Source organism: Telmatherina bonti (genome assembly GCF_933228915.1).
Source record: "Telmatherina bonti genome assembly, chromosome: 7".
In the NCBI taxonomy this organism is placed as follows: Eukaryota; Metazoa; Chordata; class Actinopteri; order Atheriniformes; family Telmatherinidae; genus Telmatherina; species Telmatherina bonti.
This window is the reverse complement of record NC_136625.1, coordinates 23,494,202-23,520,572: the sequence shown is the minus strand read 5'-3', so window position 1 is coordinate 23,520,572 and position 26,371 is coordinate 23,494,202. Positions and strand designations below refer to the sequence as shown.

At 37.9% G+C, this 26,371-nt stretch overlaps 2 protein-coding genes across 2 annotated transcripts in view; one reads left to right on the top strand and one right to left on the bottom strand.

The window, feature by feature from the left end:
• Nucleotides 1-3,573: 3,573 nt before the first annotated feature.
• The window catches only part of rc3h1b (ring finger and CCCH-type domains 1b), a 105,724-nt gene continuing 82,926 nt past the window's right edge, over nucleotides 3,574-26,371 (bottom strand). The window contains exon 21 of the transcript XR_013771363.1: nucleotides 3,574-3,586. The gene's annotated coding sequence lies outside the window, so the exon portion shown is untranslated. The remainder of the gene's footprint in view (nucleotides 3,587-26,371) is intronic.
• Nucleotides 4,439-24,432, top strand: LOC306758484 (uncharacterized protein; the record flags this gene model as incomplete). The annotated part of the gene is made up of 44 exons (XM_079243811.1): nucleotides 4,439-4,477; nucleotides 4,557-4,601; nucleotides 4,712-4,774; nucleotides 4,973-5,026; nucleotides 5,127-5,153; nucleotides 6,946-6,981; nucleotides 7,558-7,635; nucleotides 8,753-8,806; nucleotides 8,927-8,992; nucleotides 9,804-9,848; nucleotides 10,109-10,150; nucleotides 10,727-10,805; nucleotides 10,987-11,022; nucleotides 11,183-11,359; nucleotides 12,924-13,013; nucleotides 13,155-13,238; nucleotides 13,365-13,435; nucleotides 13,518-13,706; nucleotides 13,823-13,994; nucleotides 14,090-14,179; nucleotides 14,452-14,546; nucleotides 15,638-15,788; nucleotides 15,917-16,027; nucleotides 16,160-16,324; nucleotides 17,910-17,996; nucleotides 18,185-18,322; nucleotides 18,453-18,551; nucleotides 18,643-18,741; nucleotides 19,087-19,223; nucleotides 19,367-19,493; nucleotides 19,597-19,677; nucleotides 19,815-19,913; nucleotides 20,013-20,060; nucleotides 20,206-20,388; nucleotides 21,350-21,480; nucleotides 21,733-21,805; nucleotides 22,100-22,174; nucleotides 22,380-22,505; nucleotides 22,719-22,814; nucleotides 23,059-23,268; nucleotides 23,374-23,551; nucleotides 23,710-23,824; nucleotides 23,912-24,084; nucleotides 24,318-24,432. 44 exons carry the CDS (start codon nucleotides 4,439-4,441, stop codon nucleotides 24,430-24,432), a joined length of 4,449 nt encoding a protein of 1,482 aa, XP_079099937.1.

The following is a 26,371-nucleotide window of genomic DNA, read 5'->3' as shown; positions in this document are numbered from 1 at the left end:
CCAGGTACTCTCTTGAGCTGCTTGAGTAAGTGCAACATATTCAGCTTCAGCTATTGAAAGTGCAACTGTAGCCTGTTTCTTGTTGAGCAAGGTCACTGCTCCTCTTCTTAGTTAGAAAACATTACCTGTTGTTGAACAGCAGTCACCATGATCTTCAGCCCAATCAGCAAATCAAAGATTTTGACTACCCATACTTGAGAGCAGGACTAAATTACTCCTCAACTATCAGAGAGTTGTCTTCACACAGTCAGATGTGCAGTGTTTGGATTTGGTTTGAACTTGAACCCAGTAGTCCTCACTGCTGGTGCTGTGTCTGGTCATGTAGTCATTGTGGCATACAGCAGTAGTATGATAAATACTTGGGTTCACAGAGTTACTGACACCATTATTCTTTTTTCAACTTGATTTGAGGGTTAACAGGGGTTGAAACAGGATTTGCATTATCCATTTCATTTTTCCAGTCGATGGATCCAGTGCACTGCTTCTGATGAAGAAAGTTCTTTAATCTGTCTTTGACAACACAATATAGGACAGCGCACCCATGTCTTTCATCTTGTCTTACTTTTTGAGAGCCAGTTTCAACGTGTCCATGTTTTCATTTGATGTAATCAAGAACAGATCTTCAAAATAAACAACTAGTAACCAACTTCCTGTGATTAACACACACAAGGACTTCTGATGTACTCTGATTAAATCCAATGTATGTTTTGCTTCAAATTGAGGACACTGTTTAAAGTGGCTCTATTATGCTCATTTCAGTCTAATTTGTTTTAATATGCAATTCCAGAAGGGCAAGAAACAATCAAGTATTTTTCACAAACCCCTTCATTCATCTTGTATCAATCGTCTCAGATCAGCCTCTGCCAGAAACAAGTGAGCAGAGAAAGCTCCGTCCTATGTCCTGCCTGCGGGCTGCGTCTGATTGGTCAACTGCTAGGAGTAGATATACTGAGCAGGGAAGGTGGGTGTGTCTTTCTTGTCCTGAACGTGCACAACCTAGAGAAGATGACAAATCCAATTGTTTCTGTTGCGATAGAAACAAATGTAGAGAGTACTGTACTGGGAAAACTCAAACATGCTTTTAGATGATAAAAAAAAATGGCACCACTCATATGTCTGGTGAGTATTCAAAACCATAACACTGTAGAAAGCTCAGAAAACTAGAAATAGCATAATAGAGCCCCTTTATGTTAAGAGATTGATTTATTCAGTTTGCACACCAGGTGTTTCTCCCCTAGTTTCATGTATCCCTCTGGTTGCCCCATGTAGATTTCTTCTCCCAGATGTCCATTTATGAATGCAGTTATTACATCCATCTGGTGCACATGTTAATCATTCTGAACAGCAAAGAACAGTAGTCTAAACCAATTGAGCTCAATTACACACTGGATGAAAATGTTTCATCATAGTCAGCAACATACAACTGATCCTTGGTCATGGAGACAAATCTGCTCTTGTCCATCACTTTGATATTTGACTTTGAACAACAATTTTGACCTTATGACCCTATAAACTCTAGTTGCTACAGCTTCTGCCCAGTACTTTATTGGTAACTTGGCATGTGGCAGCGTGTGTCCAGCTGCCTCAACCAGTGTCCATACTTTTTTCTTTCTTTTGCTGAGGTGAATGAGGTACAGACACGTCATGGTATCTTGAGGCTGCTATTATTTTTTAACTTCTTTTTATGTAAACTCACCACCATCGCCTGCTCTCAGTCTAATATCTCTTCTCCAACATTCATTGGAAAATGTTTGTTTCAAACTCCTTGGATCTGCTTAGGATCTCACTCTTCTTTTTAATAAAGTAGGCCAACACCTTACAGCAACATGAGTTGTGATCAATAGAAAGTACAATTTACTTTGCTGCCCCTATAGATTCAATCTGCATGGCCCCAGAGACATCACTACGGATGATGCAGCTTGAATTCAGAATGGATTTTTTCCCACTGACATCTATGGATTTCTCAACAGCTTTCTCTCTTTGTTTGCAGAACAGCCTACTTCATTCAGCAGATTTTTCAGTTCCTTTCCTTGTAGCTGCTTCCACTTCCAGAAAGCTTTGGAACATATAGTATTATCATAAACAGTGGCATTTTTCACATTGCTTACTTTGAATACATTCTCAAAGTTCCACAAACTGCTTTTGAAAGTTAGTGGTAGTCTTGAAGAATGTCTTTATCAGAGGTTATGTGCTCTGATGCTTCAACAGCAATAGTTTAGACAACCTGTTTTGGCTTTTCAGTTGAGTTTGCCTCTTCAGCAATGAAGGAACTCCTGCATACTCACACATCATTATTTTTGCCTTGTGGTTTTTGTTACTTTCCTTCCAACTTTGGCAGTCACACTTCATATGTTCTTTGGTTTTTTTTCACACATTGGTAACTCCAAGAGATTGTTTTTTTCAGCTTCCACTGCTTAAGAATTGACCTCCATTTCTCCACGTACTTGTGCTGAATACACAGCCTGAAGCAGCACTATTGGTGCTATCATTAGCAGTCAGTTACTTTTGCTTTTGGGTTATTAATGCTTACTGAACAAGCATCAATGTTGAAATGACTGCATTACAACAAGAAATTTGTTTTCGTTATTCCTAGTGTGTGTGCAGTGGAAAATCAAGGTGCTACTGTAAAGGAGTTAAAGGCAACAGGGTAAGTGGATTATTTTAATCAATATTCTCAGGAATTAAATAAAACTATATTCTGTTATTAAATCACTTTAAGCCAAAATGACCATTTTATGATTGAAATATAGTCAAATCCAGGCTTTTTTGTATATTTTAAATGGTTTTGCAGCTGATCACACACACACACACCCACACACACACACAAACACGTGTACACACGCACATGCACAGAATATATATATATATATATATATATATATATATATATATATATATATATATATATATATATATATATATATATATATATATATATATATATATATATATATATGTGTGTGTGTGTGTGTGTGTGTGTGTGTGTGTGTTTATTTATATTTTATGTTTTTGTGTGTGTGTATGTGTATGTAAAGTGGTTTTGAGTTGCTCTTTATTTTATTAATTATGCTAATTGGCGACTCCTGTAAACTTCTGTAGGGGCCCTGAGGGGCCCTGAGTAATGAGGAGTACAAACACAAATAACCCAGACTGAGAAAAAGAGAAAAACCGCATCCTGTTTAAGCTGAATCAAAAATTGTATCTACATAAAGTTGACTGTCAAGAAGCCACTGACAATAGCACAGTAACTAAGCAACAGGTTTTTTGAAGAAGGAATGAATTCCGACCTAAACATCACCAAGGCAGCACTGGATGTTCTGGAGAACAGAAGAATTGGGGAAACATCCAAACAAGCACTCATTAAGTTGGAGACCTGTTCCTGATGATTATTTTAGGATCACTGTAGTATTTGATTTGGTCACCTTTATCTAAAAGCAAGTGTGCCTATCCAAAATATTGACCATCAAGCTTGTTAATCGTTTAAGTTTTTTGTCTTGCAGTATTTCCATTCATGTTTTTACATTTTTCAATAAATCCCCTTTCCTATTCCTATTTATTTTTAAAAATATGAAAACGGGAAGACTACCTCAGTGCTTTTGCAAAGTTCTGGTTATATCAACTGATAATTTAAAGCATAAATCACTTATAAATGAAAACATTTAAGTCTGTGATTTAAAATAACAGAATACATATAAACACTTAAACACAAGGCACTTACATGCCTTAATGGAAAATTTCTTTAATTTATTGAATTTGTGATTATGAAGTTAATACCAGTCATCACCAAAACCATAATCAATAAACCAACAGAAAACATAAAGTAATATGTTACTGTGAGCTAAAAGGGTGATGACAACATTTTTGCAACAGATGCTGTTTAAATGCTGTTAATGGTTGTTTTATGTAGAAATTCATGAAAACTGTAATAAATTAAAACCACAATTACTAGTAAAATCCCTCAAATATCCATCAACATCACTGAAACAATCCTCAACCACATTTGCCTTTATTCAACAGACTGCTAAAAAATGTAATATTTCTATTATTATTATTATTATTATTATTATTATTATTATTATTATTATTATTATTATTATTATTATCTTATTTGTGATGTATCTCCTCTCTTTCTGTTCCTGACAATCACAAACACCAAACAGGGAGACAAAGGCTTTCGAGGAGAACCAGGTCCTCCGGGACCACAAGGCCATCGAGGACGCAAAGGTCATGCAGGGCAGATGGGACCGAAGGTGAAAACATAGCTGAGCTCTCGTTATCCCCTCTCATTCTGAGTCTCTGTGTCTTCTGTCTAAATCCAAATTTGAAGGTTTAAAGGAGATGGTGATAAATTATGCTGTTCTATGCACCTTGGCACTTTCAGATATATATGTCACTGGATTGCTAAGATTAATTGAGTTTCACTTTTTAACAGGGCAACATGGGACTTAGTGGGCTCATAGGACCAAAAGGCGATCTGGTAACATAACTCTAATTTTCAAGCTTGAGTCCACTGTGTTGTCACTGAGTTGTCATTATTTTTACTTGTGTCTTTACAGGGACCCGATGGCAGAGAGGGATTTGCTGGATCTCATGGTTTACCTGTGAGCCGACTCACAATTTAATGCTGAACACTTATTGCTTTGTGTTTTGTAGACATGTATTCTCCAGTAAATTCTTGTACAGTGTTGTTCGCTTTTCACCCCTGTTCTAGGGTATTCCAGGCTTGCAGGGGCCTCTAGGCCCCCCAGGGAGCCCTGGATGTAATGGAACCACTGTAAGAAAACACATATTTTCAGCACTATTGTATCAATTTTACTTTATATTTTTCACTGTGAAGCAATTTGGGATTCTTTTTGTGAAAAATGTAATTTAAATAAACTTTACTTATTTATTTACATGTTAACTTTTTCAAAGTCTGAAACTATTGGTAAAACCTAATCAGCTGTGTTATGACCACTATATTAATTTTCAGGGGGACAATGGCGCTCCGGGGATTCCTGGTGCTCCTGGTATTGACGGAAAAAGAGTAAGAGTCTTATATAAAGTATTCTGACCGGTTGTACTTTTAGTTGAGTTGATCGTCTGAACAATAATATATTTTTTCCAACTTTGTTCATATTTTGCAGGGTCCACCAGGTCTGCCTGGACCTAAGGTAATAAAATGTATCATATGAAATAGGTCTTTTTTTTCAGGGAAGGTGAAACTGCAGAATCACTCAGGAGTGATTACCTTTTAAGTAGTAGCCTATAGTGGAAAGATAAAAAAAAAAAAAAAAAAAAGCCATGATTCTGCACAAATACTCACAGTTACTGTTTCCTCTAACAGCTCCCTCCCTGAGCTCATTTTGTGCCTCGTGCTTGTGAGACCAATAACTTGTTTAAAGATTCTTCTTTGTTTTTCCTTTGATCCTAAAAGTCGTGTTAATTCTCAAAGCTAATTCCAAAAACTGCTGACGACATTTGATGTTATTTTGAAGTATTAAGTAATGCTCTAGAGAACATCAAAAAGTGTGCTTTTTATGGCTTTGATACTTGATGATGCAGGCTTTGCTGAGAGTTTTACGCCTCTCCATTCTGCAGACCTTGTGGGACCAATCACATCTGTTTATCCATTGAAAGCCATTTGCACTGTCTTGTCTCCTCAGTAACATTTCTTGGTGGCTGTCACCGTGAAATGACTGGATTCCTCCAACTTTCAGGTCTAGTTGTAATTACCATGTTAGGATGTGGGGGTCAACATGAACATGTTAGAAGTCTCTTCGTAAAAGTTCTCAACATGTATGACATGTACTAATAACAGTTTTAAAGCAAATCCAATATTAATTATTATTAATTTATATTAATTATTATTAATTAATATTAATTAATATTGCACATAATCTGAGGTAAAGTAGTGTTTACAGTCTTAAGATATTGCAGTAGCATTGTAAATATAGTGGTATATGATAACCCAACAACAAAATATGCACCACTGCTTAGTCAAATTAGTGCATACTCACAACGTAGGTTTATAATAAACAGCAGTGTTGTGTAAGAATGAAACAATGTGTGTGAGTTGAGAAGTCTCGTGACTATGTGATATAAGCTGATCTGACATAATGTGGTTTCTAAAGCCACCTCCTTGGCATCACTTGCCTGATGGTGACAAGGAGGCTAGCTAGTGTGCAGGATGGTTTGGGTCTTTGGTGATGCTGTGTGCCCTCTGCTAGGGACCATTTCTGGTGTATTTCCAGGATAGGCTATGATGTTTTGTGCTACTTCCAACACTCACTGCAGTGATTTGCAGCTGCAGGCAGGTCAGGTTCCACACTGTGCTGTAACTCAGCAGGCTCTCAGTTGTCCTTCCAAACATTGTCAGCCTGTCCAGGGGTATAGGGCTGCTGGCAAGATCCCCTGACCACTGCATTGGTAGTATGTAGAGCCCAGAATACAGCTTCTGTAGGGTTCATTTCTATGGTACTACTTGGGAAAAAAAGATTGGGTGGGTGCCCTGAATGTTAATGTTAAATATTAAAACAATTGGTGATCAAGTTAACATAGAATATATGTGCTGGCATGTATGTGCTAAATATGAATTGTACTGTACAGGGTGACTCTTTGCAATCCATTCATTCAAAACGTGGGCCACCTGGACCACCAGGGAAAGATGGAAACCCGGTAAACTTTTGAGCTATATTTCCAATAATAAATTGCTCCTTTTAGAACATGTTTTAATAGCTAGATAATACCTCCCATACACTGGAGGTGTAAACTGTAACACTGGATTTTTTTTTTTTTATCAGTAAAAGCAATCCAACTTTCATTTTCAGGGACATCCAGGTTCCCTTGGTGAGAATGGACAACCAGGGGACCCTGGGCCGAGGGGATCTGTTGTGAGTAAAGTTGTACATTTAGTTCTTAAAAAAAATTCTTAACTGATGCTTGATATAGTTGTTTGTTTTCCAGGGGTTGCTAGGTCGTCCAGGGGCACCAGGATCAAAGGTAATGCTAAGCAGACACACTCACACACACACACAGAGTTCACATCTTACAATGTGATATTGAGTGTTTATGTCAAGTCTGGAAAATCAAACCACAGCTGCATGTTTGGCCAGACTCCCTGCTTATCTGTACACCACCTGGGAAGGTCTGAGCATTTCCCAATGTTTATCAGCTACTGGTTTATGGTAGTCCTCGCTTATCAGTATTAACTTTGTGCGACCACTCCAGTGCCATTTCTCACCCATATTGTAGTTTTAGTATGAATACCAGGTAAAGAGTAACCTTTGATAAGTGTTTGTAGTTGTCAAAAAATTGAATGCAGAGCTTGATTTTGTTTGTTGATTGTAATTATTTATTTAAATATATAAATACCTGCATCCATCCTGCAGGGGCAAGAGGGTCCGGGTGGTGTCCCAGGACCGAGAGGACAGAAGGTAATTTATTATTAACCATTCATTTGGCGATTTTAGCTCATTAAGAAAAGCAGAGAATATTGTTTCATTTTTCTTGCTCTATCATAACACTATTTGCATTGTGTCTATATTTTCAATGAGGTAATCAAAATGTGTTATACAGGGGACTCAAGGCCCACCCGGCCCACCTGGGCCGCCAGGGAGGATTAAAGAGTTTTTCTCTCAGACTCTGGTGATAAAGGTATCATGTCTGAATAGAGTGTATGTATAAGGTAACAAAATCTCATGACTGTATTGACAAAAACATGACCCTTGTATTATCACACTTTACCAACAGGACACATCCCAGTTTTTGCAGTGGCTGATTGAGCAGCATAACCTCAATCAGGATTTCAAAATTTGGCAATGGAAAAGAAAGCAGAAGAAGATAGATATTTACCGGTATAAAGAATAAGACATAAAAACCCCAAAAGCAACCAAATTCTGTAAAGCTTTGACTTTGGTACCATTTAATACTAAGTTACTTGTTTAGACTTTTATGTCTAGGTATACTAAGATGTATGTAATGTTGTAATGTCATGGTGGAGATAAATTAAGACATTAATGTCTACGTTTATTTCTGCAAGTCCTCTGAAATGGCATAGAATATCCTTAAAACTGATTGTAACAATATTACTCTTTGTCCTGAATTTTATGTTATTGCAGATAAAAAATAAATAGTCCAAGAAATAAATTATTTTTATCATTTCAGAAGGTTTAAGTCAAAACACAGAGATAGTAATATGATAAGTCAGAAAATGAAATATTATTAACCTGACAGCATGATTGCCCAAGTCATACTGTATCAGTGAATCTGATTCAAAGTTAAAGTTAGTAAAGTATCACAATTCAGCCATGACTTCTTAGACAATTATGCTAAGAGGCTACTGACATATATTGAATGAGATGATACATTGTGACCTCTATAATGTCGTTATTTTTAACATTTTCACCAACATTTTCCTTCCAGTGCAATACATAGTAGGAGTTACATGCAAAAACTTTTGTCTAAATAACAAAACTTCATGACTTAGATAATTGTTTCAGTGGACATTTAATCAACTCAATTTAAGATTTTGAGTTTAGAAAGGATGAAGTAAATGCCTAATTTTATTCTCAAATAGAAAAAAGCTACAAAAGACACAACAAAGTCAAATCAACAGAGATGCAGTGTAAACATGATGAATAAAGACACAATATGTAAAAAAAAAAAAAAAAAAAAAAAAAAGTGGTCCTTGAGTTAATGGGTTCCACAGATGGTCAGGAAGCACTGTTATTGTTATCATTAAGCAATAACCCAAGGCATATCTCTCATCCAGGGTACAAAGGGAGAAAAGGGGAATTTAGGGGAGAGGGGCTGCAAAGGTGAACCTGTAAGTAGAACCTGTTCACATTTCACAGTTAATCCAAACATTCTTTAACCAGGTGAAAGCACTTTTGTAAACACTTGCAAGGTCATAAAGGAAATTCTATCTATGTGAATCTAACATCAGGGGGATCCTGGTTATGGCTTGGGCACAAAAGGAGCAAAGGGGGACAAAGGAAAGCAGGGTCCTGAGGTAAGTAATGTCTCTTTTTTTTTTTTTTTTTTTTTTTTTTATTATTTTATTTACATGTGCTATACTGTTGTATATTTCTCATATAAAAACATTTCACTACATCATAATGCCTTTAACCAGTGACTACCTGGAACATTTTAGGAATGAAGTGTGATCAGCAGAGGGCAGTGGTGCAACATTTCACACAATGTGTGTTTCAGTGACTGGTACTCCGATTAGACACCCAGGCACATGCAATGCTTGGGATTGCCCTCAAGAGGGCCTGTATGTCTGTGGCTTGTACAACTTAACTCTCTCTGAGGATTCTTAAATTACTTAAAATTGGAGCATAAAAGAAACTCAAAACAAAAAGTTAGTATAACAGAACTCTGTTCATCTTAATTAATAACTCAGTAGTTTTTATAAAGACAATGGGGCAAAAGTCATAGAAGCCTGTTCACTTATTTAATATTTCATTTATATTGGACCAATGTTATTCCTATAATGTGTTTCTTTTAATTGGTTTATGTTTTAATCACGATAAATTAGAATTTCACTTTTTTTTCTGATAAAGTACCTGAGACTTTGAGATTTGGTATAGTGTTAAAAAAAAAAAAAGTGTTTCAGTAAATGTTCTGAAACGTACGCCGCACATTCATTTAAAGACTGTTTAGTGCAAATATCCATGAAAATCCGTCTTTTAACTTTTAATGCAGCTTAACATAAAGGTTTTCTTTATCAGAAAAATAAATCGAAAATGCCAGAGGATCTTTGAAACTATAGCAAGCAGAGCCCGGTAAAACTCCACTGTCATATTTTATTGTTTCCACAGGGAAAGCTTGGGAAAGATGGTGATCCAGGACAAGTTGGATTTACGGTAATCCACTATCAATACAAGTGTGTTCTGTGTGAAAAGTCATAATAGTTCATGTGTGATGCCTGTATGTGTGTGCATCTGTGTGTTTTATTTGTGGAACTGGTGAAAACAGTATATTTTTATTTAGGGACGGCCCGGTTTAAGAGGTGATCCAGGATTTATAGGGTTCCCGGGAGAAACGGTCAGTCATGAAAATAATTGATAAGAGAGTCATTCACATGATCTTTGACTGGGTAACTTATACTGTTTTTAATCTTTAGGGTAAAAAGGGAAATAGGGGTCCAACTGGTCCTCCAGGAGAAGTAAGTTTTTAACTCTTTACTAGCATTGAGCATGTTATCAGTTCACTTATGCACAAGCGAAGTTATAGTTCTAATTATCATAACTGGCATCTTATTTTAGTAATCTTTTTTTAATCATGGAATTATAACAGAAAATAGAATGACTCAACCCTAGGAGTCTGTTTTTGTTATTGTTGTCCTTTCATACAATCACTACTAATATAGTGTTGTAATAGTCCAAAATGTTTCACTAAGATGAGTTAAACAGAAACATCAGTGAAGGATTGATGTATTACTGTGAGCATACTACACTTACCTTAAGTAAAAAGAGTTTAATCAACTAGGTTAATGACCATGGAGAGTATATTTGCAAACCAGTGGTTAATAGAATTAGCTAGGTTCATAAACAACAACAAAAAAAGAAAAAAAAACCTTCTCATTAGAAAAGCCTAGACTGAACAATATGTTTAACTTGATCATCAAAGCATCCGTCAATAGCATGATGGGATTCATTGTTATAGCCTATATTTTGTTAAAAAAATAGAATTAAGAGATTGAACTGAAACTGTAGCATGTTCCCTTTGGTTTTATTGACAGATATTTGGATCCGAGCCAATAAAAGGTTACATTGGAGACCCTGGTCCTCCTGGCCCCCCAGGCATCCCTGGCCCCCAAGGTAAATAAACATGGTGATGCTTATATAACAATCACATTGTGAGATGTAGGATGAATACATTAGTACATCAGTGTCTAACATTAGAGATGTGATCAGTTATGACACTGTTAAGCTACAAAGCACTGTTTGATTTGCTGCAACAATTTTGCACCTGCCATAGTAAAATGTTTTTTTTTTTCAGGTATTGAAGGTTTCAGTGGACCTCCCGGACTTCCAGGTGTGCAGAGAAAAAAAAACTAATTTCACTGTTACTCTGTGGCTCTCTCACTACTTATCAGCAAGACTTATATCCTTTAAACATATTTTGAAGTTGTAGAATTAGGAGGCTGCCACTTTCTCCAGTTATACTGGTCATAGCGCATCTCTTTGCCTTGCAGGCTATGCATCAGGGATTTCCATGCCAGGCCCACGTGGTCTTCCTGGCCTTCCAGGTCCCAAAGGAGACCCCGGGGAACCAGGGGGTATTTACACTGGGCCACAAGGTCCTGATGGGGATCCAGGTGATTCAGGGCTTCCTGGGGACCCAGGCCCACCTGGAGCCCCAGAAGACAGAAGTAAGTGAAAAGGCCGATCTTCAAAAAAAGTTTATGTTAGCCGAACAGTTTCACTTCCATCCATTTTCACCAACTATCATATTTACAACTAGAACCAGCTATTATTGAAATAATAGCAAATCTGAATGCCCATTTATTGAACTATGCTGAATGATTGAAATTAAATTGCATAAGTATAAGAAATTGAAAAAAAAAAAAAAGTGAAGTGAAATTGAAAAAAAAAAAGTGAAGTGAAATTGAAAAAAAAAAAGTGAAGTGACATGTTTTCTAATTGCTCCACATCAGGATTTGAACCCATGAACTCCTGTCTTATAGCACACTGACCTACCCACTATACCACCAGTGTGCTTTGTTAAACTTTGGAAAAAGCATTTAGATTTTTTCCAATTGGGACGGGAATGCTTCTGTTTTTCACTTCCAGCAGGGTGTAATTAGGGGGATTGCAAAAACATGTGCAAGGTTGAACTAAACTCCAGTAAAGATGTGACAGACTTTATTGTTCAATGTGAAAAACTTTGTTTAATGTGTTTATTTTTGCAGGAAAGACAATGGGGATGGGAACTTGATAAACCAGACATTGCAAACTGATGCAGAGCTCTGAAACCCTGTTGAAACAGTTTTCAGCTCATTATGCAAAAACCAACCAATCACTGAGCTTAATTTTTGCAAGTCCAAATCTGCATTGGGTTTGAAGGACTCTCATCCAATCACAAAGCTGAATTAATTTTTTTTTTACAAAATGCTAAATATCTCAAAAACTACAAAGATTTGAAACAATAAAAGTCGTAGCACACATCTCCCGAAGGAGCCTGAAGGAGGAGTAGCGAGGCAAAGTTTGGTGGGATAATAATAAAAATGGCCGAACAGGATCTCAATAATGTGAATGCCCAGGGAGGCATTCACATTAATAACAGTGAAGCGTCTACATCTGCCATCTTTTGCTAATATAAGGAGCACACTATGAGAAGATAGAAGATTTTAAACTTCTACTTGTTACTCATATAAGAACAATATTTTTCTATTTCTGTTTTAATAAGCTTTCATTAAGGTCTTTTTTTGTTTGTTTTTTTGTTTTGTTTTTTTCAGTTTTACATAATGTCTTGTACTGTAAAGCCACAGTGATGCCTCAAATATGATTAAATGTTATTTAAATTAAGTCTGTCCTTTGTGTAGTCAAACAAAAGTGTTAGAACAAAAATACATCCCAGAAATATGTCCTATGATAGCTGATATGTCCTTGTGTTGTTAAATGTTTTTGACAGCCTGTTCTTGTTAATGTTGTGGATGTATGTTTAAACAGTAAAATGTCACTGGAATTCTTTAACGATTCCTACAAAAGAAATGCCTAGTTCTGTATTGTTAACATTTTATGGATCTCCTAACTTGCAGGACGTTTTCTTATATCCTGGTGGTAACGTGTATTTTCATTGCAGATACTTTATTCTAGTTCAGGACACACAGCAAATTGAGTAGTAAATGTGCAATAACAGTAAAAATGAATCAAATTGAAACTGCATTGAACAACAAAAAAAAAAAACAATAAACACTATTGTATTGCATGTAGCCAACAGAATTACTAAGGGTCTTCCTGGAATGAAGGGAGTGAGGGGTGCACCTGGACCTAGGGGATATGAAGGAATATTTGGGATAAAAGGTGGGACAAATTAAAACTGATAATTAAAAAAAACTATAGTGTGTATTTATGACTAATATCATTTATATATTGCTCTTGTATAATTTTGCAAAGTGTAAAAGTGTGACTAAGAAATTCTTCATATATTTGTACACTGTACAGGGGAGAAGGGGGAGCCTTGTTATGTGTGCACTGGATCAGGACTTCCTGGACCACCAGGCCCCCACGGCCCACCTGGCCCTCCTGGTACGAGAGTTCACCAAATGAAAATACAGAAAAGATGTTCTAAATTAAATAGAATTTTAGTGTAAACTGGGGAATATGCCATCTTAAAAAATCTATATATACATACATGTTTTTGCTGTCATTCAGGTACTAATCAAAGACCTGGTGAAAAAGGTGATCCTGGCTTTCCAGGGCCAATAGGTTTCCCAGGACCACCAGTAAGAATGTGTATTTTTACCAAATAAATTAATAAAAATATGTTTTTTACAAGCGCTTGTGAAAAATAACTTTCCTCTGAAGGGTTTCACTGGTGAAAAAGGATTGTCGGGCCTTCCAGGACAGAAGGGAGAATCATTTTCCTACCATTCCCCTGGGTTAAAGGGAGTAAAAGGAGACCCAGGACAGCCTGGACAACCTGGTCTCGATGGCAACCCTGGAAATCCTGGATTACCAGGTTGCAAAGGCAGTCAAGGGCTTCCTGGGGATCCTGTGAGACTTTTTAAAAAATCTACTTTAAAAACCATTTTTACAAACAGGAGTTAGGTTCTTGAATTTTTTAGTGTGGGCAAGATAAATCTCATAAAGTAATTCTGTCTGCTCTTTAGTTTTCCTTTCCTGGTCCAGTTGGAGACCATGGATTACAAGGTCCACCAGGGCCTTTAGGCAAACCAGGACCAGTTGGCCTCCCCGGACCAGTGGGATATGGACCCCCTGGACTTCCAGGGATTAAAGGAGACTTTGGGGTACCTGGTCTGCCTGGACAGCCGGGAATTCCAGGTGTGGAAACATGTAGATTAACAGTAGTGTATCAGGAAAAAATTACCAAGACACAGATGTAAACAACATTTCTTCTCACTTTCTGTTGCTTGTAGGCCAAAAAGGTGAACCTGGTCACTTTCACTTTCAAGGATCTCCAGGACCACCTGGATTTAAAGGTGTGCAGGGTCCACCAGGAAATCCAGGTAAACATGGATGGATATATGAATGGATTGTCATACCACAATAGATAAAATCCTATTAATGGCTACCAACAAAAATCCAGGTTATCAAGGGGCATCTGGTCACCCAGGATTGCCAGGTTTGCAAGGACAAAAAGGCGAAAGAGGCCATGTTTCAATTCCAGCGCCAGGAGCCCCAGGACAAAAAGGTAATATGATGAAGCTATCCAAAACATTGCAGTTACTGCAAAATAAAGGAGAAGACAGATTGTCCTAATTACATTATACTTTGTTAGGTGATAAGGGACAGCCAGGAGAGCCTGGCATTCATGGTAGAGGCTTTCCTGGAAAGCAAGGTCAACAAGGCATTCCTGGTCCTCCTGGAGAGAAGGTCAGAAGTACCAATAGAACATTCCACATTACATAATTTACAGTCCAATAGCAGAGATACTAAATGCCACTTTGCGTGACCAACATTAGCTATTTTTATATGGACAAATATTAATCTAATTAAATTATCCGGTGAATTATCATTTACATGAATATGGTATAAAGTAATCTGATCAGTTGTGGTATGTGAGATTTACCAGAATCGTAACTGCTTAGACATGTGCAATAAATACTAATTTGGAGGAGGAATATTAAGATTTAATTTTTATTTTGAAACTTTTTTATTTTTATTTATGAAACTTTTTTATTCTGATTGGACGCTTGATCTGATCAAAGGTGCTTCAAGGCAAAAATTGTATGAGAATGAATGAATGAATGAATGAATGAATGAAAAGATAAGTAAATAAGTGGGGAGACTATCAGAATAAAATCTATCATAGGGAATGATTTGGAATTTTGAAAGAAAAACATGTTTCTATCCTCGTGCAGAGAAACAAATGATGTGATTAATGTCCTTTTCTCTGTAGTGGAAATATTTAGCTGCAGTCAGCAGCACTGGTTTAAAGTCTGAAAACTGAGGAACAGCAAGCCTCTCTCTGTTCAGAAGAAACTAAATCTGACAAGCAGCACTTCTAAAGCTTGCTGATTCTCTTGGGTCTTGCCATCATTGTGTGGTTGCCTGGCAACCAGCAGGATTCACTAAGTGTGTTTATATGGCCAATAGTATGCATATGTCAACATTTCATATTTGGTCACTCAATTATTGATAGTGCTGATTTTATGTCCCAACCAGTTAAATTCACTCAGTCTTCACTGAATGTCTTATGTGACTCTTGGCGACAGCAACATTACCGACTTCCGAAGCATCAGCTCCAAAATGGTATTTTTGTTCAACTAGTAAATGAGACGCAGCTTTTTTGAGGAGTTGCGCAGCTGAGGAGGTGGTAGGCAGATTTTTGTTAACCTCTGTCAAAGGGTTCACAAATTTCTGTTTTCTGTTCTTTTACAACATACATTTATGATGGCTTTAGGTTGTGTGTTTATACCACAAGCACAAGAGAGACTTTAGTATTTCCTTGTAACTTCTTTTAGGGTGAAAGTGGTTTTGGAATCCCTGGCCTTCCAGGACGCCCAGGGCCACCTGGAGATAATGGTGATCTAGGGCCATCAGGAGATCCTGGGATCCCTGGCTTTCCAGGGAGTCCAGGACCAACTGGCAGACCTGGGTTTCCAGGAGAAAATGGTATTTATTAGACTAAAATTTAGAAATACACAATTTACTCATGATATATTCTCAATCCTGACATCTATGTTCATATTCAAACAAATAAACATTCAACTGTTTTATACATTACATTATGTCTCATTCAGGACAAAAAGGCCTTTTAGGCCCTCCAGGGCTGCCTGGTAGCAAAGATTTATGTAAAGGTTTGCCAGGACCAGAGGGACCACCAGGACCAGATGGGTATTCAGGACATCCAGGTCAGACTATATTAAAGTCATGTGATGTAATTTAATGTCAGAATCAGAAGGACAATCAGGTTAAAGGTAAACAAAGTGAATATCCCAAGCAAATGTCACTTTTTTGTTCTATTTCTATTGTCCCTTTCCCAGGATCTCATGGCTTGCCTGGAGAAATGGGAAATCCTGGTTTGCCTGGATTTGGTTACCCTGGCATTCCTGGTGAGCCTGGTCTGCCTGGTTCATCAGTATCAGGTTCACAAGGGCCTCCTGGACCAAAAGGAATTGCGGGACTAAACGGCGTGCCTGGTCAACCGGGTATGGCTCTGTTATGTATTTATTATTAACATTTTTATTGTTTGTTTGTTTGTCTAATCATAAAACACACAGTATGAGGATTAATGTATTGTCACAGTAAAAAAAAAACAAAAAAAACTGGTCATCTAAAGCAGCACTCCTGCTTGCTGTTTATTTGATGAGAAATCATAAGCAATCACAAAAAGGAGATGACCAATAATCTTAACCAATCATCAACAGAAAAACAAATGTCGAGGGAATCTGAAAGGTCATAACATGGTCCAAATTTTTTGTTTTTGTTGTTGTTGCTTTTGTTTGTTTGTTTTGTTTTGTTTTTTGTGGAAAAAGGCTCATCAAAGTGTCTTACCAGTGAAACAACTCTGGGAATAAATGTAACAAAAGAAATATGAAAACAGATCAACAGAAAGGTCGAACACCCTGTGTTCAAATCTGTGCAACCCTTCTTTACAACTTCTGGAAAGCAAAATTATATAGTTGAGTATCGGTTCAACTTTAGACTCTGTGTCCAGCTCATATAAATAAAGAACATTTAATAACATATTTCCAAATATTTCATTCTACACAGACACACTACACATTCATTTTACACATGCTGCGTTCCAGTCCAATCAGGACCCAGTGACACTGGAAGTGTGAAGTCTCCATGTCTTATGAGTCTGCAGCATTGTTTTTCATTTTAAGCACTTACATCTGTCTGCTCACACCTCCTTGCACATTTCACCTGTCTTGCAGGAACTGTTTTATATGTACCACTTTATCGCTCATTAAAACTGAGGGCAAAATTCAAAGAAATGGTATTGTCTTTTTCAGTAGATCTTGATGGAGAGAAAGATCTCTGTGCAAGAGCCTTAGATTTTTTTTTTTTTAAATTAAGATGATGCTGAAGAATTTTCTGGATTTGTTGATCACATTGACAGTATTACAACAGCTTTGATCAAATAAGGTAAGTTTGACCTTGAGCTGGTTTCAAATAAAGCCTGTCAGGCAGCAGTCACTCCACCAGCTTGCCTGCATCCAACCAGAGCATCAGCCTATCAACAGCTCTGTCAAGCAATAGCCAGAGGACCAGTTCTACAGCAGACAATCCATCAACCAGCAACAACAAGTGAAACCTAATTGTCCAAAATTGGTGAAACCAAATTGTCGTTTAGTTGTTGTAGTTTTTTTTGTTGGTTTTTTTTTTTTATTTTTACCCTAGAAAACAAAAAAATATTACTGCATTGCACTCATTTAGAGGTATTTAGGGGATTGGTTGACAGAGACAGACCAAACTAATTTACATCCATGCATTGGGCTTCTTAGCCTAGGAGATTGTTTTTGTTGTTAAGATCAAAAGAGAAAACCACAAAATCTCTTTGGGATGCATTCACTGGAAGAGAACTTTTCTGTGCCACAATGTCTCTTAACGACATACTTAGCCAGAATTACCTGCTTCACTAAACAATCTGACAGACCAGATTTGTTTCACTGAAATTTGTTTACATGTGTTGAAACCATATTTGGCTATTTTCATTTTTATTTCTGTGGTAATTATTATATCATGTTCTTATTATATTTGTATTAAACTTCCACTTCCATCTTTTAGGAGCAAGTGGAGATCCTGGACCTGATGGAAGCCCGAGTTTAGGACCACATGGATTACCTGGGATTACAGGACCACCTGGTGTAATAGGTAACATTTTGATATGAAAGCAAATATTTTCAATTGTATTTATAAATATTTATTTAGAAATAAAAAAAAATATCTTAAAAATGTAACTTTTAATTTTGGACCCAAAAAAAGTGGATGTCTCTGCTTCTCCACTAATATTGAGTCTTTGCAGATATGTAGTTCTTAGCTGTCCTTTTGACTATTCATAGGTGACCTTGGCCCTAAAGGAGCCAAAGGTGCCCAAGGTTTCCGAGGAACAAATGGAGATCCAGGCCCCAGGGGTTTTCCAGGACTTCCAGCACCATTACACATCTTTACTGGGCCACCAGGAGATCCTGGATATCAAGGTATACTTTAACTCTATCCTCACCTGTTGTCAAACGGAGATGTTGTGCAAAACATAACTGAGATATTTGTAGATGTTTTCTTTATCTAACCATAACTTTTGATGAAAATGTTCTGTCTGTATTCTGCCAGGTCTTTCTGGTCAACGTGGTTCCAAAGGTGACCATGGAAATAGTGGACCTAAAGGAATAAGGGGAAATGCAGGACTACCAGGGGGTCCTGGAGAAAGAGGTCTTACATTAGCAGTATTTTTTCAGTGTTTTGTTAACTAAATCACTTTCTTAATATTTTCTTAAGTGAAGTTGTATCTGTATGTGCTTAGGTCCTCCTGGTGATCCCGGTGTTGACGGACTAGTGCTTTCCCATGGTTCCCGAGGACCTCCTGGACCCCAAGGAAACTCAGGACACAGAGGTCTAAGAGGTAAAGTCTACTCTTTAACTCAGGGACTCACACAACAGATTTTATATAAACCTGCATCTAATGTCGCAAATTAAAGGTCTCCTCAAGCTGAAAAAAATTCTTGATCATGGTTGTCTTTTATGATTAACCATGATGTATTTTCTGAATCCTGCCTCACTACCTACAGATTACTACCAACTAAATGGTGATATTAATTAATCATTAGTACAATACAATACTGTGCAATACAATACAATACAATACAATACAATAAAATACAATACAATACAATACAATACAATACAATACAATACAGTACAATGCAATATCAAAAACATATTCAATTGTTTGCTTTCTGGCTCCTAGGGCCCAAAGGAATTAAAGGGCATCCAGGAATCCCTGGGATACCAGGAGCTAATGGGGTTCAAGGGAAAACTGGTTGCATTGGTATTCCTGGGGAACCAAGCCATGGATATGGACCTCCTGGACCAATAGGACAAAAGGTAGTGATATATCTAGGTAATCCAGCATGGTGAAGTCCCTTCTCATAAAATGTGAAAATGAGTATAAACTGAAAAACAAATTGTATTTGTTCACAGAACTTAAATTATTATTTTTTATTATTTTTTCAACTCACTATCATCAGGGTGAACCGGGGTCAATCAGTTCTACAATGCTGAAAGGCCAAAAAGGAGAGCCTGGTATTAAAGGACTTGTAGGTCTACCAGGAAACTCTGGACCCAAAGGAAACCCAGGACCTCGAGGATATAGAGGTGAACAACACAGATTATTGAAATTAAGTAGTTTTTATGCATTCTGATTTTCAGATTTTATTTACTTCTCCATTTATTTCCTATCCAAACCCTCCTGTTTCAGGTTCCCAGGGCCATCAAGGTCTAGTAGGCTCAGATGGTCCTGTAGGAGCCCAAGGACATCGAGGACCTCAGGGACTGCCAGGCAAAATCCTATTGGTTTTTTTGTTTTGTTTTGTTTTGTTTTGTTTGTTTGTTTTGTTTTGTTTTAATTAAGAGAAGCAGAATGATTATTCCCCAAATTAGTAAATTAAAAAAATCTATTTACTTTGTTTACCTCAGGTAGCCCAGGCCTACAAGGGAAGAGTGGTGACCCTGGTCCTAAAGGCAATCAGGGCCAAGATGGTATCCCTGGACCACCAGGGCAGAAAGGGGACACAGGTATGACTAATCCCACTTAAAAAGTTTTGAGTTAAAGATTGTTTTTTGAATTGTCTGTACTCAAGGCTCATCTATTATCACTGCATCTCTCCTTTACAGTTATAATAGGTGGGGCACCAGGGAGACGCGGTGACACAGGTAGGCCAGGTGAGTCATCGATCAATATAATTCAAATTTATTTTTGAATTTCATTTATTGGCATTTGAGACTGTTTTATTTGTTTTTAATGTATATAAAAAGTAAACCATTTCTAATCATATGTACTTTCTGCCCTGACCTTTCTGTACTTAAGGCCCACCTGGGAGTCCTGGTTCTCCTGGCTTATCTGTCATCGCTAATGCTGGACCAGAAGGAGATGTAGGATTTCCAGGTCCCCCTGGCTTTTATGGGCCAAAAGGACATCCAGGAACGGCAGGAGCATGTATTCCTGGGCCTAAAGGAGATCGTGGATTACCTGGTAGTCCTGGAAGCCGAGGTAATGATGTTCTGAAAGAAGACTGAAAGGCATTCTGTACATGTGTTTAATATTAGGTTGTACGCAGTGGGGATTGGTATACAATGATGCAGTCATAGGCTGTTTTCCTTTTACATCTACTTTCCAAGCCTACTCTTACGGTGTGTTCAGACCAAACGTGATTTGAGCGTCAAGAGCGGCAGGTTTCCATGTAAAGTCTACGTGGAGGCCCGGCAAGAGGGCGTCGAGCTTTCTCACGTCGCATTTTGAGCGTTCCGCGCGGAACACGCCAAAAATTTAAGTTTTTTAAGCTCGATGCGCGTTCAAGCCAGAGATGGGCAAAGCTGAACTTTTGCCGCTTGACGCCGTCAACCAATCAGAGCGTTCAGCTCGAAGCTCCTGGAGGATTTCTGTGGTGAACCCAGACACGGGGCTGAGATGCCATTACTCCGTGCAATATTTATGATAACCATTCCTTGATAAAAAAAAAAAAAAAAAAAAAAGCTGAATGTTACTGATTAGGCAACGTAGCAGGATACGTTGCCTAGCAACACTTTGTTTGGGGCGGGTGGCGGCTCTCTGCTGAGTGCGGCTCTTGCTGCATTAGCAGTGACTATCACTGCTACGACAATGTTCTCTAGCTTTATTTATTAAATAAAACCATGAGTTTTTATTGAGAAAATTAGAAATGAGAAAAACTCCGCCTTTCCCTCTCTCTTTTCCGCCGCGTTTGCCGCTCGGTCCAGACAAGTGGCAAACGCAGCAGGAGCGTTTTGGGCGTCGGGCACAAAAGTGGCAGTTTAGCGACCAGCGTTCAGCGTTTTTGACGCTCAGAACGCGTTTGGTCTGAACACACCGTTAGAAAAAGATATCCTTTGTTCTGAGACAGCAATGTCAAAGCAAAACCACGGAGTTGTTCTTCCTTGTCTTCCTTCTTGTTCTTCTGTATTTCCGTCCATCATCAGTCTCTGTCTTTATGCAGGTCATGTAGGCCCACCTGGCCCTCCAGGTCCCACAACACCGGGGTTCAAAGGAGAGAAAGGGGAGCCAGGTCTTTTAGGATCTCCTGGTTTTAAAGGAGCCCCAGGAGATCCAGGCCCTTTTGGACTACCTGTAAGTGATCACAACATTTGCTTTGTCATAAGAAAGAAGATTAGAGCGCTTTCATGGTCAATTACTTCTGCGTTTATGTGTATAGTTAAAAGGAAGGTTAATATTTTAACTCCACTTCAGAATCATTTAGACATCAGACTGAATCTCTGAATTTGTCATGGATGTATGAAGTGCTAAATCTTCAAACACTACAATACTTAGTTCTACAACAGTGTAATCTTTGACCTTTCATTGTTATATTTACTTCTTCAGGGTCCAAAAGGGACACCCGGACATCAAGGACCAAGAGGAGATCCTGGTCCCCCTGGAAACCAAGGGCCTCCTGGTAATCTATCATTTCAACTTTGGTCTTTCTAGACTAAAATGAATTCCAACGGCAGACAAAGTATGATCTATCACCCTAGAAAAATAATAGTGCACAGTTGATTTATATTCCCACAACAGAGAAGAAACTGATGGAACTGAAAATAAAGGAGACAATAAATAAATAAATAAAAATTAAGATTTATGAGGATTCATTTTACATTTTTTTCTGTGACGCTCAATACACTGAGACTTATGATATAGGATGCCAAAACAAGCAAATTCCTTTAAATTCTTTGCATGTCTTATGTTTTAGGATATATTGGAGACCCTGGATACATACCAGGCCCATGTGGTTTTCCTGGAACCAAAGGTTTTCCTGGACCTCCAGGTGAAAGTCTGTCTTAAGAGCAGAAGATGTATTTCACCCATCTCAGCCTTTCTTGCTCATTTACTCTATAATTTTACTTTATCTAGTGAAAACAATAAAGGCACACACAGTGCTCTATAACTGATTTTGGGGCCGCGTTAATAGCATTGGTCTTTGAATTTTCAGAGTTTGGGTTTCTAAATCCTCCGTTGCTTTGTACTTGCAGGCATCAAAGGTGAACCAGCATTTAGGAGATATCATTATGAACCAGGATCTCGAGGCTTACCTGGTCCCCCTGGCAAACATGGACCCCAAGGGACCACTGGACAATCAGGCCCACCAGGGCCTCCAGGTTTAAATGTTATCCCACTTTAGTAAACACAAAGCAATTGAACATGTACTTATGTGTTTTTGTTTGTTATTTATATGCCTCTAAGCAGCCCCGGGGATGTTGTTGCCTATAATGCAGTCAGAACCAAAGTGGATATTCATTTTGTCTTTTGAACACATCTCTCCACATTTACTCTGAGCCCTGTTGTGGTGAGTCTGACCCTCTATTTCTCAGGTCAACCTGGGGTTAAAGGAACACAAGGAATCAGCCCAGACGGCCCACCTGGATTCACAGGCCATAAAGGAGAGAAAGGAAGTGCAGGATTACCAGGTGTGTTCATACCTGGATTATACACATGTTTACCAGCTTGAATTACTTTGATATTACAGAAAAGATATCTGCTTTCATTCAGCATGAATAACTGCTACACTATGTTGACATTATCTGGTTAGAATACCATCCAACAGTGAGACTTAGCTGTGAAAAAAGATGGAAAGCTGCCCCCACTACCCTGAAATGTCTTAAAACAAAGTTGCCTACATGATATCACATGGTCATTTGTTGTACTGTCCAGGTCCAGTCGGCAGACCTGGAAACGCTGGCCAAAAGGGTCTCAGAGGTTTACCCGGCAAAGCTGGCTCAGGTTATATTGATAGTTTCCTCATAGCAAGGCACAGTCAGAGTATCCGTGTCCCCAACTGTCCCGAAGGCACCCACCTCATCTACTCTGGTTACTCCTTTCTTTTCATCAATGGAAATGAAAGAGCTCACGGTCAGGACCTTGGTAAGAAGATGGAAATCATCATACTCATAGATAATGTGTATTTCATGCATGATAGAAATCTGCACATTCACTTTGGTCACATTTCTTTGAAATGTTGTTTCACAGGAACCACAGGCAGTTGCCTCCCTCGTTTCTCCACCATGCCCTTCTTGTTCTGCGACCCAGAATCTACCTGCCGTTATGCTTCTCGTAATGACTACTCCTACTGGCTCTCCACTGACACTCCAATGCCTTCCAACATGCTTTCCATTACAGCAGACAAGGTGGCGCCCTATATTAGCAGGTGGGACAAGGGTGTTACTGAAAATTTAAAAAAAAACCATCATAAAACATTTTAGTCTATTGATAGTAAATTCAAACCTAAATGTTCATAAAAATATTCTCTTTCTTCTGAACAAAACTTTAATTATATGGATGTGTGTGTGTGTGTTTCTAATTAAGGTGTTCGGTATGTGAAATCACCTCCAATGTTATAGCCATCCACAGCCAGACAACTCTGATACCTGGATGTCCCAGAGGCTGGGAATCACTATGGACTGGGTACTCATTTGTCATGGTAAAAAAATCAATTATTTTACCCTCTGAATCCAAAGAGTTCGTCCTTTTTTTTCAGTTTTCTTCCTTTAATCCTCATCTATTACAGCAAACAGGAGCTGGGGCAGAAGGATCCTCTCAACCCCTGGTTTCCCCAGGTTCTTGTCTGGAAAATTTCCTGCAAGTGCCCTTTATTGAGTGTCATGGCAGGGGCACATGTAACTACTACCCTGATTCCTACAGTTACTGGCTGGCCTCCCTTGACCCAGAAAACATGTTCAGGTGAACTGTTCAGTTCTCTGTCTTATCAGCAGTCAATATGTCTCTGCTCCGTAATAATCTTTTTTTACATCTTTTTAACTGCAACACACCGTTGTCTCCGCAGTTTTTTTATTGCTCTCCAAAAGAAAAAGACATCAGATTCTATACTGTGATATCAGTTCTTTACAAATAAATTTCTAATGCTGTGTATCTCTTTTTGTTTGTTTGTTTGTTTTGTTGGTTATCTCCTGCAGCAAACCAGTTCCTCAGACAGTGAAGGGACCTTCTATGCAAAGCGTTATCAGCCGCTGTCGAGTCTGCAGAAAAGTATGGCAACATGGCACAGATAACAATCGTGGGGACAACTGAAAGCATAGAAGAGCGAAATGTGATTCTCTTTAGTATTTAACAGTGTGTGTTATATGCCCTTCTTGTTTTTGTGTTTGTTTGTGTCATCTTTAATTACATAAGTCCTGGTGAGAATATACATTTTGAAAAGTCTTTATGATTTTGGTGTTTATGGTGTGTACCAAGTTATCAATGGTTTTTTTTCTGCACACATTTTAACTTAAATGCTTCATCTCCGTTCTTCTCTTACTCTTTTTTTCCTGCTTCCTTAGTAGCCCAAGGAAATGCTAAAAACAATGCATTTATGAAGAAGAAAACTAAAGTAGGACTACACATAGATTAACTCATTAGAGCATTAACTATCTTCACTGTAATTTCCAGAAGACACTTGATCTGAATATCTTTATTTGTGCAAATAAAGTTGGACTACTGAGAAATAAACTTGCTCATCATGTTGTTGACATATATTTGATAACTTATTCCAAGTAACCTGCAGTGAGGTCCAGTTACTGCATGAGATCACCATCATTTATGGTGACACTGGGTCACCATAAATGACATTTCCCTTTAATAACAAGATGTTCTAAATGTGACATCTTTACTTGTGATTTTTTGTTATTGCGTTTTAACACACAAGTATGGGGTAATTTGTTCCATCAGGGCATTTGTTGGAATTTAAGACTGTTAAATGAGGCATGAAAAAAAACTTTATGACTCATTTTGCCTGAAACTCTTTCAAAACCTTAACTGGTCTGTTGGGAGGAAATGCTACTGTAAAAATGAAGTTGTTTCTGTGACTTGAGGAAAACAATTTTCATGAAAATCCAATTTATTTTTTTTGTACAGTATTTGACTTTTTAAATCAGTGAGGGGAAAAAAAAATGTTGCATAGAATGAAAAAAACCCAAAAATAATTATTTTCAGGATTTACCATCAGCATACTTATTCTCCATGTGAGTGATGGTTTGAAAGAAGCCTTTTTCAAAGGCAAAGAATAACTATCACAAAAACCCCCACGCTCCTGTGATTTGCATGTTTTATTTCACAACGCTGCTCACTTAGAATACAAGCAATAGAGCAATATGTCACAGAAAAGCAAGTTCACTCACCCATTATCTTACACCCTGATCAATGGATGTAAAGTCTTGGATCCAAAATGGTGCAGAAATACCCTTAAACAGCAGCTTGTTCAAAATAAAATTGCATTTTGGTACAAAGATACTCCAAAGTAATGATTTTGCAGTCAAAAATGACAAACAAACTGATGTGATTATGTGAGAAACTCAGCTTTGCACAAGTGGAAGCTGAAGATAAGCTGAACTTCATGTGAACTCTGATGAATTATCACTTTTTTTTTTTAGTTTTTTTTATATACTTGAGAAAAATCCAACTTATTTAAACTATCATCCTGACACACCAAAGTTGTACTATAAGAGGGAAACACTCTGCCACCTTGAATTACACAAACCGTGCACAGCCTGGTGCAAACAGTTGTCAGCATGGTTTGAAACACACTTGCTGCGGTGTGCTCTCAGTTGCCTTCTTAATGGGATTATTCTCCTTCTGACAGTGCACTTACTAATTATTTAGGCAGCATGTATCGGGCTTCTACACATCTGTAATTGGGTTAGAACGACAATTTGTTGAGAGGTTGATGCACTTCAAGGTCGTCTCCCTTATGAAGGATCTATCCTTTTGACTTTTCTCCACATGCTTCCCTTCTGCTATTTTTTTACAGGCTAGATTAATTCATTCCAGAGTAAATATTTATGGAAATGAAGGAGACAAAAGTTTGACTTTGAGCATTACATCATAAACCTTATGGTAAATGCTTGCAGTAATATTCTTCAAACATATATGTACAGTTTTGAGGAAGGATTTATCTTGTCTTTGCATTTGACAATATTTATCAAGCCTAATGCATATTAAAACAGTGGAAAAGTTACTGGTGGTCAGTTGC